General features: G+C 41.7%; 1 protein-coding gene across 1 annotated transcript; it reads left to right on the forward strand.

The window, feature by feature from the left end:
- The first annotated feature begins 89 nt into the window (after positions 1-89).
- LOC693706 (lysozyme-like protein 1) lies at positions 90-21,868 on the forward strand. Its single transcript, XM_015146697.3, has 5 exons — positions 90-254; positions 2,844-3,007; positions 3,519-3,677; positions 20,745-20,823; positions 21,624-21,868. Exons 2-5 carry the CDS (start codon positions 2,869-2,871, stop codon positions 21,691-21,693), a joined length of 447 nt encoding a protein of 148 aa, XP_015002183.2. The 5' UTR covers positions 90-254; positions 2,844-2,868; the 3' UTR covers positions 21,694-21,868.
- The last annotated feature ends 220 nt before the right edge of the window (positions 21,869-22,088 follow it).

Genomic DNA, 22,088 nt, shown 5'->3' on the forward strand with positions numbered 1-22,088 from the left:
GAAGTAGAATTCTAGCATCTCTAGGTGGTGAGAAACAAAGGATTAAGAATTTTTCTTTCTCTGACATTCTAAAGAATAGTTCTTGAGCTAGGAAAGGATTACTTGCACCTAGTGAGAATCAGACATGGCTTCAGGGGATACAGGACGCTCACCTGAGCTGCCAGTCACCGACTGAGTAAGTGGAGCAGTGTTTCTTCTGCAGACTCACCCGAGAAATCGGCTTCTGGGGCAGGCACCAGGAATCTGCCTTTTCAGTAAGACCTGAATTACTCTTATGAAGCCACCTGTCCCTGAGAACCAGCAATGGCAGATTCTTGAAGGATGTGGAACATGACACTTGGGGTTATAAATGCTGCGGGTTTTCTTTTGACTTGTTTGAGATCAGTAAAATTCTAAGGCAGGATATGGAAACCAACTTTATTTGCATGCTCTGCATCTTTTTCTTTTCTTTTTTTTTTTTTTAGACAGGGTCTCTCATTCTGCTGCCCAGGCTGAAGTGCAGTGTCACAATCATGGCTCATTATAGCCTCAACCTCCCAGCCTCAAGTGATCCTTCCACCTCAGCCTCCCAAGTAGCTAGGACCACAGGCGCACACCACCATGCCTGGCTAATTTTTGTATATTTTGTAGAGACAGGGTCTACCTTTGTTGGCCAGGCAGGTCTCAAACTCCTGGTTTCAAGCAATCTGCCTGCCTCAGCCTCCCAAAGTGCTTGGATTACAGGTATCACCCACTGTGCCTGGCCTTAGCTCTGCATCTTAAACTTCGTTTGTCTGTCCCTCACAGCTTAACACAATGCTGTACACCACGGACTGGCATGCTTTCTCTGAAAAGGGCCAGATAATAATATGTTAAGCTTTGTGGTCTATGCAGCCTCTAACAAAATTACTCAACTCTGCCACTATAGTTGGAAATCAGCCACTAATGATATATTACCAAATGGGTGTAGCTATGTTTCAATCAAAGTTTACATACAAAAGTGGGCCTGGTTTGCCCACCCTTGCTATTCACGTTTGTAATGTACATACCCCTCATGCAATGCAGTTCCTTACCTTATTGCTTAGTCACCTTAAAGCCCCGCTTGTTACTTGGTGCGGTGGCCTTGCTGATGACTACTTAGCCCTGTTTTGGGCCTAGCCTTTCAATCCAGCCCCAGGGAGAGAAACTAATGACTGGAGAAGTTTCCAGGCAAGTGCAGAAAATGACACGGGATGAACATATGTATGAACATCAAGTTCAGGATCCCGAGCAGGTGTCAGAAATTTCACTTCGCCCCATCCCAGCAAGGCTGCTGTATTTGGGGAAGACATTATTTCAAGAGGGGAGGAGATTGTGGAAAATCAGTAGGCAGCAGGAGACAGCGCCCTTGATCCTACTCCCATTTCAGATGATTCCGCGGGGGTCTCTTTATTGCCCCTCTGCTTCCCCAGGTGCTTTCCTCCTTTCGTGAGCCATCGTCCTCCATCCCTCTTGCTCCCCAGTCAGGCGCCAGACTTTTAGGAGGCCCCCCAGAGCACTGGTGGTGAAGCCTAGCAAAGCAATGCATTTGCCATCTAAGATAAAACACTGCTACTTTGGGCTGAGCATGGTGGCTCACACGTTATCCCAGCACTTTGGGAGCCCAAGGTGGGCAGATCACGAGGTCAGGAGTTCGAGACCAGCCTGACCAACAATGTGAAACCTCATCTGTATTAAAAATACAAAAATTAGCCAGGCGAGGTGGCACACACCTGTAATCCCAGCTACTCAGGAGGCTGAGGCAGGAGAATCACTTGAACCTGGGAGGGAGAGTTTGCAGTGAGCCAAGATGGCACCACTGCACTCCAGCCTGGGTGACAGAGCAAGAGACTCCATCTCAAAAAAAAAAAAAAAAAAAAAAAAAAAAAGCACTGATACTTTGGAAGCAACACTCCCACATTTGGAACTGAACCAAGAAAGAAAATGAAAGAGTAGGTGCTTAATCTTCACCCTTCGATAAACCCTGAACAATAAATCTTAAAGTTTTCCACACAGGCATCATCTCTGGGTGAAATGGGGTGTCTGTTTCTACACATCCAGTTGACCCTTGAACAAATGTAGGGGTCAGGGACGCCAACACCTGCTCAGTTGAAAATCTGCACGTAACTTTTTACTCCCCAGAAACTTAACGGCTCCATAGCCTACTGCTGACTGGAAGCCTTATTGATAACATAAACAGCCAATAAACACGTATTTTGTATGTTCTATGTCTTCTATACTGGATTCTTACAATAAAGTAAGCTAGAGAAATGAAATGTTATTAAGAAAATCGTAAGGAAGAGAAGATGTATTCACTATTTGTTAAGTGGAAGTGGATCATCGTAAAGGCCTTCATCCTGGTTGTCTTCACACTGAGCAGGCTGAGGTGGAGGAGGAGGAGGAGGGGTTGGTCTTGCTGTCTCAGGGGTGGCAGAGGCAGAAGAAAATTCAGGTATAAATGGACCCACGCAGTTCAAACCTATGTTGTTCAAGGGTCAGCAGTCTAGGGAATGTTTCACCCTTGTATTCTATTCTTTATTCATAGAATTCAAATAGAAATCCTGAAAATGCCCCCTGTGGTTTTCACCTGGAGGGTTAATTTTTTTGTTTGCTTAACCCTGGGAACACAGCATTGACTTGAAAGTTACTGTATGGAAAAGCACTAAGGAAACAGCCTTCAGTCACATTCCTTCCCTGGACTGTAGAGTGGCCGGTTTTGCCTGATGGTGGCTCTGAATGACCAAAGTGACAGGCAGCATCTAGGCAGGGCTGTGCACAGTTACCACGGCTGGATTTCAAAGTTCCCGAATCAAGATCGTCTGACTGGGTCTCCTGCTCGTTGGCAGGTTCTGTCTCCAGCAGGCTCTGAGGATGAAGGCTGCGGTTATTCTGACCCTGATTGGCTGCCTGGTCACGGGCGCGGAGTCCAAAATCTACACGCGCTGCAAACTGGCAAAAATATTCTCGAGGGCTGGCCTGGACAACTACTGGGGCTTCAGCCTTGGAAACTGTGAGATTCTTTCTTTCCTCCTCTCTTTCTGTCTTGACTTCTCCCCTGAGATGTTAAAGTCCTGGCCACACTCCCCGCTGTGTCTTCCCAGCTAACGATGCTCTGCCCTCACCGCACCCGGGGGGGGGCTGCCGGCCTAACTGTGGCTCTCTGGGTCTCCTCTCCTTCCTCCCCGGCCCTCATTTCCTTATTCCTGGAGTCCTGCCCTTACAACACCAGCCAGGGAAGGGGAAAATAACGCCACCTCTGCTGGCATTATGGCGGGGGGGCGGGACCTGACTTTTGGTCTAGGTTAAGCTCAGTCCCTGACTAGGTGTGCAGCTTCAGGTGCGCCATCCCAGCCCCCAATGTGCCCCCGGTGTGCCCCCTGGGTGCATACCTGACCCACTCCGCCCCAAGGAGTATTGGGAGGAAGCAGTCAGGTAACAGGGATAAGGAAACTCACCCTCAGACCAGGCTTAGAGCAAACAATGCACTTCCTTTGGTGGCATTTCTGGCTTTGCCCCTCCAGGGATCTGCATGGCATATTACGAGAGTGGCTACAACACCACGGCCCAGAGGGTACTGGATGACGGCAGCATCGACTACGGCATCTTCCAGATCAACAGCTTCACGTGGTGCAGACATGGAAAGCTGCAGGAGAACAACCACTGCCACGTCGCTTGCTCAGGTGAGGCTCTGACTTTCAGCGATGCCATCCTCAGGACTAGACGAGAAAGCCGACAGTGGGATGACCAACCACGTTTTGCTTTAACTAAAATTTGGAATTCAGGTTTGCAAATAGGTCGTTCCAGATTGGTAAATTATGCAACAGTTTCCAAGGTGACACTCAGGATCTTGCAGCTGACTTGTCCAAAGATGACTTATTCCTTGTAGGACAGTTTTATGAAGCCTTCCACTATAGCAGGGGGATGGACAGATGACCTTACTGCCCTTTCATATTAGAGATATTTGATGTCTGCAATAAGAAAAAGGAAGCTGCCTGCCGGCTGCTTTCCATAAGCAATTTGCTCAGAGGATGCCGTTTGTACTCCTTTGTGCAGAATAAGATGAATACACTTCACGTTTCTTTCTTCTCTTTTTCCTTTTCCTTTTTTTTGACAGTGTCTCACTCTGTTGCCTAGGCTGGAATGCAGTGATGTGATCACAGCCCATTGCAGTCTTGACCTCCAGGCCCCAAGCAATCCTCCCACCCCTGGGTAGCTAGAACTACAGGCACACACCCAGTTATTTTGTAATTTTTTTCGTATAGACAGAGTCTGGCTACGGAGTCTCGTTATGGGGTCCCACCTGGGCTGGTCTTGAACTCCTGGCCTAAGGAGATTCTCCTGCCTTGGCCTCTCAGAGTGCTAGAGTTATAGGTGTGGGCCACTATATTTAGCTAGCCACATGTCTTAAACATTAGAAATTAAACTAGAATTTACTTTCACGTCTTCTACTTTAGTCATTCCAGAAATACACATGAGCACAGCATTGAGGATAACAAAATACATCAGGCATGAATTCTGCTTTACCGAACTTTCATGTGACATGACAAGAAAAGAGAATATGTGCTTACATGAAGTTAAATCATGTAAGGGGCAGTGCACTGAGTGCCATGGGCTTCAGAGGAAAGCAATGGTATTAAGAAAACCATGGAGCTGGGCGTGGTGGCTCATCCCTGTAATCCCGGCACTTTGGGAGGCCGAGGCAGGTGGATCACCTGAGATCAGGAGTTCAAGACCAGCCTGACCAACATGGTGAAACCCCGTCTCTACTAAATAATACAGAAATTAGCCGGGCATGGTGGTGGGCGCCTGTAATCCCAGCTACTCAGGACGCTGAAGCAGGAGAATTGCTTGAACTCGGGAGGTGGAGGTTGTAGTGAGCCAAGATTGCGCCATTGCACTCCAGCCTGGGTGACAGAGCAAGACTCATTCTCAAAAAAAAAAAAAAAAGTAAAAGAAAAAAAGAAAATCATAGAAAATTCTGTAAACACAGTGATACTTGACCTGAGACTCAGAAGATAGGGAAGATTTGGGTAGAGATAGAGAAAAGTTATCCCAGGTCAGGGGAACAGCAAAAGCAAAGAGGTGCCTGGGGGAAGGTGTGGGGCATGAACGGAGAGTAGGGAGAGGCTTGTTTTTGTTTTTTCTGTAACAAAGTGACACGAAGAGGAATTCCAGGAAAGGCAGGTGGAGAGGCTAACGACCACCTGAGTGTGAAAAACCCAAGCTAAGAGGCTTTCACTGATTTCTGTCTGCAAGAGGAAACCAAGAGAGGTCAGTTAACTAAGCATTGCTTCAGCAACATCAGTCTGTAAGCAGGGTGTGGGATGGATTAAAGCTGACACCATTTAAGTGTCACTGCAGTTATTGAGCTAAGTGCCACAAAAAGACTGAATGATGGTCATGGTTGGTGACATGGAGAAGACTGATGCAAGAGATGCTGAACAGGCAGAGGGCAGAGCTCAGTCAAAGGCATCTTCTCTGTGCTCCCTCTAGAGTGTAAGTTCCTTGAGGGCAGAGAGGTCTGTTTCATTTGCTGATGTATCCTCAATGCCTAGAATGGTGCTGGCCGTTACAAGAGCTCAATAAATGTTTATTGAATAAAAGGAGAGAATGAGGAACAAGAGTGAAGTGAGAGAGTCATAAAATATTCTATTGCAAATTCTTTCAGAGCAGAAAATAAACTGTTTTAACTTCTCTTTGCCACATCCAGGAGTCTCCCCCTTATTGAAGGGGGATACCTCCCAAGACCCTCAGTCGATGCCTGAAACTGCAGATAATACCTAACCCTGTGTATACTATGATTTTTCCTGTACGTAGATACCAATGACAAAGTGTAAGTTATAAATTAGGCACAGTAAGATGTTATCAACAATCAATAATGATAGGATAATTACAACAATACACTGTAATAAAAGTAGGTAAGCACCTTCTCTCTCACTCTCAAAATATGTTATATTAATAAAAATAACCAACCACTGCTGAGTGTAAATGAAAACTTGGAAACTGAAACTGCAGACAAGGGGGAGCTATTGTACAAGATAATCAGCATATGGGTTTGAATGTTTGAACGACTGAATAATATGTGAACTTACCTAGCATAGTGTCCCTACCCTAACATTGATAAAGAATGATCACTACCTCCTGAGACAGATCCCCCAATTGTTGGTCAGCCTTTAATTTAGAACATTCTTTTGTTAGGCCAAAATCTATCTTCTTCTAGCCTTCTATATCAATCCTAGTTTTTCCTTCTGGGTTTATTCAAAACAAGTTTGCTTTATGTTACACAAAAAAACTTATTAACTGTATGCAAATGATTTGTAAGTAATTCTCATCTCTGGTTTCTTATCTTCTGAGCTAAAACATTCAGTATATTCACTTTCCCATAGGCATGACTTTTGAACCCTTCCCTGTCCCAGTCAATCTTATTAGCATTCCCTAAGAGCTCACCAATGGAGTTTTTCAGTTAAATATGAGGATTAAATGTGTGCATTTACCTCCCATGGTGGGCTGAGCCTCCAACTTCCAAATGTCCACTCTCTAATCTCTGAAATCTCTCACTCTGATACCTTACAAGGCAAAAGGAACTTTGCAGATGTGAGGAAGGATCTGAGCTCAGGCAGGGTAGATTATCCCGGACAATGTGGGTGGAGCCAATCTAATCTCATGAGTCTTTAAAAGCAGAGAATCTTGCCCAGCTGTGGTCAGAGAGAGCTCCAATGACAGAAAAAGAAAGAGAGATTCAAAGTGTGAGAGGGACTCGACTCATCATTGCTGGCTGAGAAGATGGAGTAAGGGGCCATGAGTCAAGGGGTGTGAGTGGTCCCTAGAAGCTTGGAATGGCCCTCAGGTGACAACCTGCAAGCAACAGGATCTCAGTTTGACACCCACAAGGAACTGAACTCTGCCTCAAGTGAGCAAGGAAGTGGATCTTCCCACATAGTCTCCAGAAAGGAAAACAGACTTGTCAGCACCGTGACTTCAGCCCTGTGAATCCCCTGGCACTCTTCCAGCCATCAGTACTGTAGGGAAATTTTGCAGTGTTTAAGCCACTAAGTTTGTGGTAACTTTTTAGGGCAGCAGTAGAAACCCAATACCCCTCTCTTCCCTCTTGGTGTCCTACTAAATTAATACTAAAGTGATTCGAGAATCAATAAGATAAAAAGACAAATCCACATATACAAGATAAGATAAATGGAAGAGGAAACAATACTAAAACACTTAGAAGCTGGAAAGCAGGAGGCAAGTGGTGACTAACTTAGTGATTAAAGAAATCTGAATCCTAAACCAGCAGTGAGAAAGTTGAGAAGCAAACATGGAACCAATAACAACAACAACAACAACAGCAAACAGCTCTGAAATCAGCAGCATTAGCTACTTCTGGAAGTTAGAATGAAGACAGATTACAAACAGGAAGATACATTTAAAGTTCCCTTAAGGAGTAGTTAGAACATCCAGTCCATTCCTGAGGCATTCACCTACTGACTGCCCCTCACTCACCCTGCCAGAATACTGGGACTTTTTCCTCTAGACAAGTAAAGTAGAAAACCTCTCAACTGAGAGACCTCAACAACCTTTGAGGGTGAGAGCTCCAGACCACAGACATGGGAGATTAAGTTATAGTTTCTATAGTTTCAACCACCTTCTCCACTCAGACCCCACAGTGATGGCAGCCAGGCCACACTCTCTAGATGAGAAGATTTTCTTCTAGGGATCTGGCCAAATTGAAAGGAAATAACTAATGATTCTGAGTGGGACTCTCCAGTGAACAAAACTGGTCAAACCTCCCTGCAGTGAGATCCACAGTTGAAAATCCCTACCTCTGAGCAAAGGGCTCTGCCAGCTTTTAGTGCCCCTCTCTTAAATAGTTGCAGAGAGCCAAGGATCACCAGACTTCAGAGAAGTGGCAGTGATATGAAAAAAATGAGGCAAAAACCAAACACATAAAACTTTTTGAAAGCAGAGTTTATGCAAGGAAATGAAACTTCAAATCCAGAAAACTATCATTAATATCTTCAGATAGATAAGAGAGGATCCTTGGACAAAACAAAGCAAGATGTCTTTTTTGAAAAAAAAGAAAGAAAAGAAAAAGGAAACATTCAGAGAACCAAATAAAGAGCCTTTGGAAATTAACAATATGATAACAGAAATGGAAAACTCAATAAAGTAGTAAGAAGATAACATTGAAGAAATCTCTCTAAAAGCAGAATGAAAAAAGAGGTTAGTGGGAAATAGGATAAATAAGAATGATAAAATAAATGGATATAAAAATATGTTTTACCAGGAGAGAAGAGAAACAATAGATAGGACACAACCTTTAAAAAACATTTCTAGAACTAAAGAGCATGTGATTTCAATTTGTAAGGTTCATCACATGACCAGTAGAGCAGTCACCCCTTGCCTATAGTTTTGCTTTCCATAGTTTCAGTTACTCATGGTCAACTGTGACTCAAAAGTATTAAATGGAAAATTCCAAAAATAATTCATAATTTTTAAATTGCATACCATTCTGAATAGTGTGATGAAATCTTGCACCATTCTGCCTTGTCTCATACTAGATATAAATTATTTCTTTGTCCAGCATATCCGCACTGTACACACTATGTGCCCATTAGTTACTTAGTAGCTGTCTCAGTTATCTGGCTTAAAAAACATAGTATATATAGAATTTGGTACCATTCATCATTTCAGAAATCTGCTGGGAGTCTTGGAATGTATCCCCCTTGGATAAAGAGAAACTACTGTACAATTGATTATTGTACACTCACACTCAGGAATATCCTTATGCAATTTCAGAACACTATAGAAAAACAGAATATGCAACAGGCTTCATTTGAAAAAAAGTTCCATACAAAAAAAATCAAGCATCAGAGTGACATCAGACTTCTCAACCACAACACTGGAAGCTAGAAGAAAATGGAAAAAGTCTTCAAAATTCTGAGGGAAAACCATTTCCAATATAAAGTTCTGTGCTACCAAATGATCAATACATTTTCAGCATATAATGAGTACATTTTCAGAGAACCAAGTTGTTAAATTTTTTACCTCCTGTATCATAAAGAATCCTGGCTGGAAGACAGAACAAACACAAACTGAGTAATTGGAGGAGAATATTACTAAAGACTTACTTACAAAAATCTGATCAAATCATAGAAAAAAACACAGCAATAATGAAGTAAGGGATTAGAATCACAGGCTATTATCACGCCCTTCTCCAATGAGGACTGGAAAGAGAACTATGACCATCACCAAGGTACAAAGGATCTGCAGGGAGAGGACAACCTTCTGGGATCTGAGACCTTCTTTCAAGGGATGTGACTTGTGCTGAGTGACCTCACAGAAAGAAAGCTGGAAGATATTATATGTATATCCCAACCTCAGTGTCCTTCCTCTGTCCCTTCCCTGCTGATGCCTACTCTTATTTAAACCCCTTCAGAAGTCAGAGGACATGGGAGACCATTGACGGCAACTGTGTGCATCAACCTCTCAGTGCACAGAGCAGGATAGAGAAGGGTAGAGAGTGGATCCATCAGGGCAAAGATGACATATTCAGCTCATCTCCCATGCACCATCTCTCACAAAACTATAGGAAAACATGCTGCACCAAAAGGATAAACTAAAACAATAAAGAAGAAGACATGGTTCAGGAAACAAGGAACTCAATAAGAGAGAAAGGCAAGAGGAATGCCCAGCCTGATTGTGAAGGATGATCCCAGGATGAGCTTTTATTATAGATTTCTAGTTACACCTCAATCCTCATTACGGTCAGAGAATATGGTCTATATCAGCAGCCCCCAACATTTTTGGCACCAGGGACCAGTTTGCAGAAGACAAATTTTCCATGAACCAGAGGGAGGAGGTTGGTTTCAGGATGATTCAAGCACATTACATTTATTGTCCACTTTATTTCTATTATCAATACATTGTAATATATAAGAAATAACTATACAACTCACCATAATGTACAATCTTTGGGAGCCCTAAGCTTATTTTCCTGCAACTGGACAGTCCTATCTGGGGATGATGAAAGACAGTGGCAGATCATCAGGCATTAGGTTCTCATAAGGACCGTGCAACCTAGATCCCTCACATGCTCACTTCACAATAGGGTTCGCACACCTATGAGAATTGAATGCGACCACTGATCCAACAGGAGGTTGGATCACAAGAAGCTCAGGTGGTAATGCAACCAATGGTAAGTGGCTGTAAATACAGATGAAGCTTAGCTCACTTGCCTGCCGCTCACCTCCTGCTGTGCAACTCGGTTCCTAACAGACAATGGACTGGTATCCAACTGTGGTTCGGGGGTTGGGGATCCCTGGTCTATATGGTTTCAAACCTCTAATATGTCTTTAACCTTGTTTTACAGCACTGCAAATGTGTCTTATGGTGAATGTGCATTTGAAAAAAAATGTTTAGTTTATATTTGGTGGGTAAATGTTCTATAAATGACTGTTATTTCCTTTCTGATTTTCTTACTTAGAACTTATTAGATAGGTCTTACTAGAACTATCATATAGTGAGAGATACATATTGAAATTTGCAATTATCATTTTAGTTTTGTCTATTTCTCCTTTCAGTCTTGTCCATTTTTGAAGCTTTGTTATTAGGCACATATTCATTGAGGACTGTTATGTCTTCGTGGCAAATTGACCATTTTGTCACTGGAGTCCATGTTTCTCCTTAACTCTGGTACTATTTCTCATCCAGAAATCTACTTTATCTGATAGCAATATAAGCCACTCTCACTTTCTTTGGGGAAGTCTTTGCATAATATCTTTCTTTTCATCCTTTTACTTTTAACCCATCTGTGTCTTTATATTTAAAGTGAATTTCTTATAGATAGCATATAGTTATGTGTTGCTTTTATATCCATTCTGGTAATTACTGCTTTTCAGTAGGATGATTAAACCATAGGTCAGCAAATATTTGCTTAAAGGACCAAATGGTAAATATTTTAGGCTTTTCAGGCCGTATGGTTTTGATTGCAACTACTCAACCATGACAGAGTGTGAACACAGCCATAGAAAGTATGTAAATGAATGGGACTGGCTGTGTTCCATTAAGGCTTTATTTACAGAAACAGGAGGCTGGCCTGTGGGACATACTTTGTGGAACCTTGATTAGATCATTTACATTTACATTTACATTTAATGTGATTATTGATATGGTTAGTTTTAAATCCCATCTTGCTATTCTGTTTTCTGTTTATGGCATCTATTCTTGGTTCCATTTTGTCTGCCTTCTTTTGATTTTTCAAAAAACATTTTTTATTATTCTCTTTCATTTCCTCCATTGGTTTGTTAGCTATATCTCTATTTTGTTTTTAGTAGTTACTCTAGGGTTTCCAATAGGCATCATTATCTTATTACATTCTATCCTCAAATAACACACCACTTCATATAGAACATATGAGTTTCTTAACAGTATTCATTCCATCCTTTGTGCCATGCTGTCATGCATTTTTCTTCTATATTTATATACCTCACAATCCATTTATACTATCTTTGCTTTAAACAACTGTCTTTTAAATAAATTTGTAAATGATGAAAAAGATTCTATAATATTTATTATATATTTACTATTTCCAACACTCTTCATTCCTTTGGTGGATTTATTTGGGGAAGTAGTTAATTGATATCACTTTCTTTCAGCTGAAAGAACTTTCTTTAACTTCTTTTTGGTTTTGGTTTTGGTGTTTTTAGACTAGAGGTCTACTAGCAAGCATTCTCTCTGCTTTTGTTTGTCTGAAAATATCTCCATTTTATTTTGATTTTGAGGAACATTTACTTTACATATAAAATTCTGGGGTGACAGTTGTTCTCCTCTCAGGTTGTTGCTGTTTTGAGACAGGGTCTTGCTCTGTTGTCCAGGCTGGAGTGCAGTAGCATGATCACAGTTCACTGCAGCCTTGACTTTCTGGGCTCAAGCAATCCTCCCACCTTAGCCTCCTGAGTAGCTGGGACCACAGGAACATGCCACTATGCCTGGTTGATTTTTATTTTATTTTTTGTAGAGATGGGTGATACAGTTTGACTGTGTTCCCACCCAAATCTCATCTTGAATTGTAACTCCCATAATTCCCATGTGTTGTGGGAGGAACCCAGTGGGAGGTGATTGAATTACGGGGGTGGGTCTTTCCTGCACTGTTCTCTTGATAGTGAATGAGTCTCACAAGATCTGATGGTTTTAAAAACAGGTGTTCCCCTGCACAAGCTCTCTTTTTGCCTGCTGCCATCTATGTAAGACATGACTTGCTCCTCCTTGCCTACTGCCACAATTGTGAGGCCTCCCCAGCCATGTGGAACTGTAAGTCCATTAAACCTCTTTCTTTTGTAAATTGGCCAGTGTCAGGTATGTCTTTATCAGCAGCATGAAAATGGACTAATACACAGGGTCTTGCCATGTTTCCCAGGCTGGTCTCAGATTCCTGGGCTCATCCTCAGCCTCCCAAAGCACTGGGATTACAGCTGTGAGTCATCACGCTCAGCTTCAAATTGTTAAAGATATTCCATTGCCTTCTGGCTTGCCTTCCTTGTGTATGATGAGAAACCAATGATCTTCTTATCTTTGTCCCCTGTATGTAATATGTCTTTTTTCTCTAGGAATTTTTAAGATTTTCTCTCTGTCACTCATTTTCAGCAATTTGATTATGTGTGATATTTGTGTTTATCTTACTTGGTATTCATTAACATTTTATATACCTGAATTTATAATTTTCATTACATTTGAAAACATTTCAGTCATTCTTTCTTCTAATACTCTTCTCCTTCAAGGATTCTAATGGCACATATGTTAGATTGCTGATGCTGTCCCATTTATCACCATGGCTCTTCATGTTTTTAGCCTTTTTCCCTCCTTGTGTTTTATTTTCAGTAGTTTCCATTGTTATGTCTTCAAGTTTGCTGTTACTTTTTTTTTTTTTTTAATGCTAATCTATTAAGCTTCTTGATCGGATGTTTCTTTTCAGATACTGTGTTTTTCATTTGGTGTTAGGCAAACTTTCGTGTCTTTCATTTTATTCATGTTTTTCTTGAAGTCTTCAATGTATGTAAACATGTTTATAAGAAGTGATTTAAAATTCTTATCTGCTATGGAATCAACTGTCATTTCTGGGTCTTGCCCTTGATTGATCTTTCTCCTAGTATGTGTCACATTTCCCTGCCTCTGCACAAGGACTTATTTTTTATTGAATACATACAGTGTATGTGTTGATGGCTGTTGTGAGTCTTCGAGTATTGTCTTCTTAGTTTAAAATAATTTCAACAAGAGACACAGGAGATGTAGCATAGACTAATTTATTGAAAAAGAAAAAGAATATTTTGAAAGTTAGGTGCAGAATGGACAGTATATCATGAGAGAGACTTCAGGGCAGGCTGCTCATAAGGATGAGACAGCAAAGGCCAGTGCGAGGGATGCTCCCTTTATGGGAGTCTTCCATGATTATTCATAAACAGGTGGAAAGAGGTGTTGCTAATAAGCATGTTCTGGGCGTACCTCTTGGTGCATTTGCGTAGCAGCTGTACATGGTTGTTCATATGTTGCATGTGTCATTAGCATCTTAAATCTCCACTCAGGAGTGTGTTTTTTATTATTATAATGAGCAAAGGGTCAGTCTGAGGACAGGTAAAGTCAAAATGCGCATGTTCCCTAGGGAAATTCCCTTCTGGAGACAGCTTTGTTTGAATGAGCTGGCCTACAGTGCGAATGCTGAGGCTTACCATGTTGACTGGACAATCACCACAGTTGCCATTCCCGAGGACATGGTTGCTTCCTTGCCTACCTATCCCACCTCATATGCAACATTGTTGAGTGTCTAGATTATACTGCCTTCTTTTAAGGAGTGTTGAATTTCTTTTGCCAACCAGTTAAGTTTACTCTGATCGGCTTAACCCTTTTAAGACTTGTTCTTAAACTTTGTTAGTGAAGTTCTGGAGTAGTCTTTACGGTAGGGCTAGTTTAGTCCCACTTCCAAGGCATGACTACGCATCCAGTGTCTCTTTTGAATGTGCTGAGGATTCAGCAAGGTCTATTCCCTCCGCTAGTCAGAAATCAAATGTCTTCCAGTCCCGAGTGAGGTCTGTAATTGTCCCGCTCCCGGGGGTAGTTCTCTGCCTAGCCCTGTGGAATTTTGCCTATGCATACCCAGTTTGGCCTTCAGTCAACGACTGGGTAGAATCCCTTTGCAGATTTCTGCTGCTCTTCTTCTGGGTAGCTCCTGCCTCCCAGGTATTCTTCACAAAATCTGAGCTGCCTTGGCGTCTGATGTCTGTCTCCTCCTCTGAGATGGCCATCCCCTGCCTGGTTCTACCTCCCTGGTCTGCAGAGCTCCTCTGGGCAGAAAGTCATGGCAATCACAGGGTTCACTGTGTTTTTCTCTCTCTCAAAGACCATGATCCTGCATTGCCAGTTGTCCAATGTCTGAAAACAATTTTTCATCTATTTTGTCTAGTTTTCTAGTTGTTTACAGTGGGAAGATAAATCTGTGACTCCATCATGGTCATGTTTGACTTTAAATGCAGATTACTAATTTAATATTGTTCAGTTTCATTCCAATTAAGGAAGTCTGGGGGAGGGGTCTATCTGCAAGACAATCTTAGATTCTAAGAAATTAAAGTGTTGGATGGTTCACGGTCAGAGGTAAAAGGACACTCATATCTGTTTTCTTATCGTGAAGAGCATGGGATTTTCGGGGATAGCCTTAAAATATAAAGCAAGATGTTGGTTTTATAGACTAACTGCCCTCCATGGCAGGCCTCCCTTAGCCTCAGGCCAGAGAGGCTTTCATTAGAACAATGTCATTCTGTCCCACATATTATAGAAGTAGGGACATTTGTCATGGGAACCTGAAAGAAAGTGAGCATTAGGGTATGTTTACAAAGTACGTGACATTATATGCATATACAGTATAGATACACTTCATGCTCATTTTCTTCTTCTTTTTTTCTTTTAATAGAGACAAGGTCTTGCCATGTTGCCCAAGCTGGTCTCGAACTCCTGGGCTCAAGCAATCCTCCCATCTTGACCTCCCAAAGTGTTGGGATTACAGGCGTGAACTGCTGCACCCAGCCCATGCCCATGTTCTGAAGCTAGACAATCTCCTCACTCTAATTCGAAATTGTGTCCCTAAAATTCCTGCCTACTTTCCCCAAACTATTTGGACAGAAAATTGATGCTATATTCGTATATACAAAGCACACATAAGCACACACATTCATATACCTACACATATACATACACACAGTATACAAAATGCCTGATGTGATGACAGTATTTTCCCCAACAGCACAGATGTCATTAAAATAAGAACATTTGAGGAAAAAAATGATTACTGACTCTCTATCTAGTCTAGTGCACTTATATTAATCTTATTTCTCATCGCCCTGGTATCTGAATTGGCCTTCGTCACCTCACGGGGGAAAGAGATGAACATCGAGGGCGTGGTGGCTGCTGGATTTCACTTGGGAGGCAGGAGGATGCTGAGGAGAGACAGAGATACTTAGAAGTAGAACTAACATAACTGAAAATAGGACTGAAGCTCTTTTTGTGTAGATTGTTGCTGTTTTCTGTTGGATGTGAAAGAATAAACGATTCTTTGCTGTTCAACATAACCCTTTCTTTATTCATGTTTGACTGGACAGAATTGTCTATTTAAAGTAAATTGAGCAGAAACAATTATTGGCACGAGTCCTCATTTAAAAAGGGCCATCTTAACTCATTTCTGCCCCTCTGCTGCCCTTCTGTGGCTATTTCTTGTAACGACACCTCAGTGCTCAGGGCTGGGGGTCGGGAGCGAGCTCTTGATTTCCCAGCCCCTACTTTCCCTAACGTATTTTCTTAAGCAAATTCAGTCAAGTCCAACTTTCAAAACATCCCAGTTGTGCAACAAAATGCTCTAACAAAACAGAAGGCTACAAACAGCTGTACTCGGTGTCCCCTTCCTGGTCCTGCATGGCCCGACCCTCCCAGAAATCCTTACGGGGCATTGCCACAAACTGCCCTGCCCCCAGCACAAAATGTGCTCTTTCTGTACATGCCTGGGATGACCTCCAATCCCAGAATAATACAATGTGATCTGCTTCCTCCTCACTATGTATTATATAATCTGTGTCCCTCCAACCTCTAGAGACAGCCCCAAACCCACATCTCCCAGAAAATATGCTAGACCACTTCCAAACACAAACCACAGGGCCTCAGCATTTATCAAGCGTTTACGCACCCGAAATAAAGTGTCTCTAAGTAATCTGAACATGTATCAGGTACCAAATGCTTAAATTGGATAACCTCATAGATAATTACATGAAAAATTAATAAAGTATATTTTAATTATCAACTTTATTAACATGTAGTGTTTTATGAGCAAGAATCTTTGCTTAAGTGGCCTCTGTTGGAAGAAGAGATCAGAGGAACAGAATTTAAGCCCTCTATCAGAATACAGGCTCATTATCTGGGTGTGTGACCTCGGTTTATGGGGATCAAATGGTACCCACAGAAATGGTTCTTCAGAGGACTGATGGAGATTTTGCGTGAAGAGATTTAACATGTGCCTGACATACAGTAAGATTTCTATAAAGTGTAAACTAGTAGTAATAGGTACTATTATCCGAAATATTTATATCTTGAGAAAATAGGCAAGAGACTTTTATAAGCTGATACAGCTTTCGTTTTCACTGTAGAACTGTAAACCAGATGCTAGCGAATTTGCATATGTTGTTTCAATTGCTATCTCTTACAGATGATATATTTTGTTAGTTTTTCTCCTGGTTAATATAATTTTGTTTTAAATAAAAATTAAGTCACATTCAGAATAAATTTGCTTAAAAGAAATCTGTCACTACCTTTATATTCTAGTTAAGCCGAACTGAGAAAGCCACAAAATTAGCAACTCGGGGAAATAGCATGCTCGAGGGAAAATTCCACTTTCAACAGAGTTAACAAAATAATCTGGTATTACAATGCTCTATTGAAATGCAACATTTTATACTAACATTTTTTTTAATTGTTTTTTTCTGGTATCAAAAATAGTGCATTTCTACTGTAAACAAATTTTAGAAAATACGCAGCTAAGACTTAAGAGCATAGGTGATCTCACAGTTAAGAGCCAATCCTTTTTAAAGTATTAGTGAACTAACGACTATCTTTTTTTCCTAAACCAGTGCTGTCTAATAGAACTTTCCATGATGACGAAAATGTCTTCCATCTGTGCTGTGAAACATGAGAACCACTAGCCATGGGTGGCTATAAAGTATCTGAAATGTAGCTAGAACAAATAAGGAACTAAAGTTTTAATTATGTTTGATGTTAATTAATTAAAATGCATAGTTTTTAATTTTCCCAGCTTTAGTGAGGTATAATTGACAAATCAAAATAGTATGTATATAAAGTAAATAACATGATAATTTGATTTTTGTATATATTGTGAAATGATTATTACAATCAAGTTTAACAAATCCATCACCTCACATAGTTACCGCGTGTGTGTGTGTGTGTGTATGTGTGTGTGTGTGTGTGTGTGTGAGAGAGAGAGAGAGACACTCTGGCTTTGTCACCCAGCCTGGAGTGCGGTGATGCAATCTCAACTTTTGCCTCCCAGATTCAAGGAATTCTCCTGCCTCTGCCTCCTGAGTAGCTGAGAATACAGGTGTGCGCCACCACACCTGGCTAATTTTTGTATTTTTAGTAGAGACGGGCTTCACCATGCTGGCCAGGTTGGTCTCAAACTCCTGACCTCAAGTGAACCACCCTCCTCGGCCTCCCAAAGTGCTAGGATTGTAGACATGAGCCACCGTGCCTAGCTACTCTCAGCAAATTTCAAGTAAGCAGTACCGTATAATTAACTATGGTCACCATATTGTACATTAGATCCCCAAACCATCCTCACCTTATAACTGAAAGTTTGGACCCTTCCATCAGCATCTCCCCATTTTCCTCACCAGCCACTGCTCTACTCTCTGCTTTTATGAGTTCAACTTTCATAGATTTTGTGTATGAGTGAAATCATGTGGTATTTGTCTTTCTGGGTCTTCCTTCCTTCACTGAGCACGATGTCCTTCAGTTCATTTATACTGCTTCAAATGTCAGCATTTCCTTCTTTTCCATGACTGAATAATATTCCACTCTCTATATAAATATATTTTTATTCATTCATCTGTCAACAAATATAATTTAAATGTAAATTGTCACATGTAAGTAATGCCTGCCATATTGGCATTGGCCAATACAGCTCTCAATGGATATATTTATGATATTGGGAACTTAACATTGCATTGGGAGCATTTCCCCCATGTTATAAAACATCCTGGGAAAACATGATTTAAACGGCTCTTTATTTTATTAAATGAAGGTATTATGATTAATTTGAATATCACTGATTATGAGGCAATTAGATTTTTTCATTTTAACTCTTGTAAATAAAGCTATAGTAAACCACTTTGTAAAGAAATATTTATCTAGCATTATGACTGTTTCCTTAGGATAGATCTAGAGAGAGAAATTATTAGATAAAAGGATAAAAACCTCTTTAAGGCTCTAAACACATGCTGCTATGTTGGTTTCCTGAGACGCTGAATCCATTATACTCCCACCAGCAAGCATCCAGAGAACCTGCCTCTCTGTGCCCTTGTCAATATCAAGCATTACCCAATTCTCAAAAAAAAAAAAAAAAAAAAAAAACTTTTGTGTAATTGACAAGCAGAAATGAGATCAAGTGGTTTGAGTATTTTTGTCCTTGGTTGGTGGTTGTGGTGGTCATGGAGATGAGCCTTCCAGAGGGAAGACATGCCGCCCCTGCTGCAGTTATGTGATGAGCAGACAGGACCTGCCACCTGCTTCAGGATCGGCCTCAGGTGCAGGTTGTTCCCTTCCGGGGTGGCCCACGCCCAGTGACGTGTGAGGCAGAGGCATGCAGACCTGGCATGTGGGCCCGTCTTTGGCCACTCCGATGGGCAGTACTCACTCGGGAGCTCATGGCTGGGTTGCCCGAGGAATTGCTGGGTCTGCATCACAAATGGACATCTCCGTCTGCCCATCCTGCTTCCCCCGCATCCCATTCCTTGCATAGGTGTGGATCCCTGAGGAATATCTAGCACCCCAAGCCCATCGCAGTATCTGTTGCTGGAGACCCAAATTGCAACAGAAATGATGGACTTTTAAAATTTATTTGCGTTTTTCTGTCATGTTTGTGTTGAGAAGGATTCTGAGGCCACTTTTCAGGCAAGCAGGAAAGAATGCATTTCAAATAATACATTTAAAGAATATTAAAGAATATCAAATAATACATTTCAATCAAAAGATATGTTATGTCTGAAGCAATAGAAAATGTAATAAATGGCCGGGCACAGTGCTGGCTGTAATCCCAGCACTTTGGGAGCCAAGGCAGGAGGATCACTTGAGCCCCAGAGTTCAAGACCAGCCTGGCCAACATAGTGAAACTTTCTCTCTATAAAAAATACAAATAATAAAAATGGCTGGGCATGGTGGCACATGCCTGTAGTCCCAGCTACTTGAGAGGCTAAGGTGGGAGGATCACTTAAGCTCAGGAGGTTGAGACTGCAGTGAGCTATAATCGTGCCACTGCACTCCAGCCTGAGTGACAGAGTGAGATCCTGCTTCAAAAAAAAAAGAAAAGCAATAAAGATAGAGATAGATGTGTTTGACTTAAAACTTTCTGCATATGAAAAACACCTTAGGCCGGGTGCGGTGGCTCACGCCTGTAATCCCAGCACTTTGGGAGGCCAAGGTGGGTGGATCACTTGATGTCAGAGTTCGAGACCAGCCTGACCAATGTGATGAAACCCCATCTCCAGTAAAAATACAAAAATTAGCCCAGCATGGTGGCACACACCTGTAATTCCAGCTACTGGGGAGTCTATGGCAGGAGAATTGCTTGAAGCCAGGCGGCGGAGGCTGCAGTGAGCCAAGACTGTGCCACTACACTCCAGCCTGGGTAACAGAATAAGACTCTGTCTCAAAAAAAAAAACAAAAAACAAAAAACAAAAAATCCCTGGATAAAAAATTTTTAAGGCACAAATTGAAATGATAATATACAAAAGTTTAATATTTACCTTTAAAGAGATCTTATATGTCAAACTAACCCAAATAGAGAAAACACTGTGCTATGCTGTCTTATGTGCCATTTTTTTTTTTTTTTTTTCTGAAGACAGAGTCTCACTCTGTTGCCCAGGCTGGAGTGCAGTGGTGTGAACACAACTCACTGCAGCTTCAACCTCCTGGGCTCAGGTGAGCCTCACACTTCAGACTCCCAAGTAGTTGGGACTAGAGGTGTGCACCATCACACCTGGCTAATTTTTTACTTTTTGTAGAGATGGGATCTTGCTATGTTACCCAGGCTGGACTCAAACTCCTGGCCTCAAGTGATCCTCCTACCTTGGCCTCCCAAAGTGCTGGGATTGCAGGTCTGAGCCACCACATTTGACTTGCACGTATTTCTTTAGGACATAAAAAACATTCTTGCATGGCATCTTCTCTAAACACATTTCTAAAAAGCCTTCAGGATCGGGCTCTTCCTCTGAAACTTCAGGTAGCGCAAGATGAAAGTGGTCTTAAAACAACAAAAAAAGTTCTTTTTGAAGAAGTTTAACAAAAATGAGATTGTGGCTTTGCAGGCAAAATCATAGTTCTTCCAACCCTCTTGATCCAAAAAGACTGAGAAAAGTGAAGTAAAGTTGAGTTGAGGTCCCTCTCCAACAACAAAGTCTCACCAAACCCCGATGTCTTCTGTCTTTTACAGCCTTGATCACTGATGACCTCACAGATGCGATTATCTGTGCCAGGAAAATTGTTAAAGAGACACAGGGAATGAACTATTGGTAAGAGTGTTTCCTTGGGAGACTTGGGCTGTCATGGGCAAAACCTAGTGTGTGTATTTATCACAGTTATCGTGGAATTGACAAACTCACCTCCACAGGGTGGTCCAACCAATGGAATGAGACCTTGTATAAATTCTCCTCCATTGGTGTGCAGATGTGCAGTGAACATGGTAGTACAGAGAAGGGGAGAGGAGAGATGGGATTGGGTTAAGATAATTGGCAATTGCTTTTCATATGAACATATTCCAAACAATGGAGAAAGGTATGTTCTAAAGTGACTTGGAAAGGGTCAGTTGAGTCAATTCAACAGAGGAAAAAAAAAAAAAAAGCTTGAGTTTGCTCTAGATTTGGATAAGATTTTGAAGGTTACAGCAACATTTTGCAGGGAAAGAGAATGAGCAGCAGCAAGAGGAAAGCGAGCAGGTCTGGGTCATGGTAAATCAGCAGAAAGTGTCCCCAGGATTGAGTCTTGGACTTTGCATTCCCTGCTGCTGTGTCCTATGGAACATTGCCAGCCGGCCACCCACTCAGAGAACCCGAATTTTCAGAGATGTGGGTATGTAATGAAATGACCCATCCTTACAAAAGTCGATTGCTTGTTGCTGAAGCTAACAATGGCTAGGAGAAAACCAGGAAAGTCTGAACAAGGCAAAATGACAGCACCCTTGAATCTCAGAAGCAAATGAAACCCAACTCAGGGTTCCGCTGGTGATTTTGGTTAATTTCTGTAGACTTTGAAACTAACACGATTTGGATTGTCATGCTTCTTTTTGCTGCTCCTGCTTCCCTCTCGTCCTCAGGCAAGGCTGGAAGAAACACTGTGAGGGCAGAGACCTGTCTGACTGGAAAAAAGGCTGTGAGGTTTCCTAAACTGGAACTGGACCCAGGATACTTTGCAGCGATGCCCTAGGATTTGCAGTGAATGTCCAAATGCCTGTGTCATTTTGTCCCGTTTCCTCCCAATATTCCTTCTCAAACTTGGAGAGGGAAACTTAAGCTATACTTTTAAGAAAATAAATATTTCCATTTAAATGTCTTCACCCTGTCTCAGTTTCAATGATGTCATAATAGCATGGTGTTAAGACTTGAAAAATCACCTCCACAATGCTCTAGCCCTGGAAGAAACAAACTTCTTCATTGTAGGGAGTCCTGGTTTCTGTGGTCCTGAAACTGCTGCTCATTCAAAAATAAGACTCCCTCATCTTCAGGGCCATTCTCAGAAACAGGACACATGCAGAAGGGTGAGGTTAGGAGCTAGGAGCACC

Source organism: Macaca mulatta, chromosome 9, assembly GCF_049350105.2.
Source record: "Macaca mulatta isolate MMU2019108-1 chromosome 9, T2T-MMU8v2.0, whole genome shotgun sequence".
NCBI classification, from domain to species: Eukaryota; Metazoa; Chordata; class Mammalia; order Primates; family Cercopithecidae; genus Macaca; species Macaca mulatta.

Coding starts and splice junctions, on each gene's coding strand:
- LOC693706 (XM_015146697.3), top strand. CDS start 2,869: ATGAAGGCTGCGGTTATTCTGACCCTGATTGGCTGCCTGGTCACGGGC. Junction 3,008..3,518: donor GGGCTTCAGCCTTGGAAACT/GTGAGATTCTTT, acceptor TTGCCCCTCCAG/GGATCTGCATGGCATATTAC. Junction 20,824..21,623: donor ACACAGGGAATGAACTATTG/GTAAGAGTGTTT, acceptor TCTCGTCCTCAG/GCAAGGCTGGAAGAAACACT.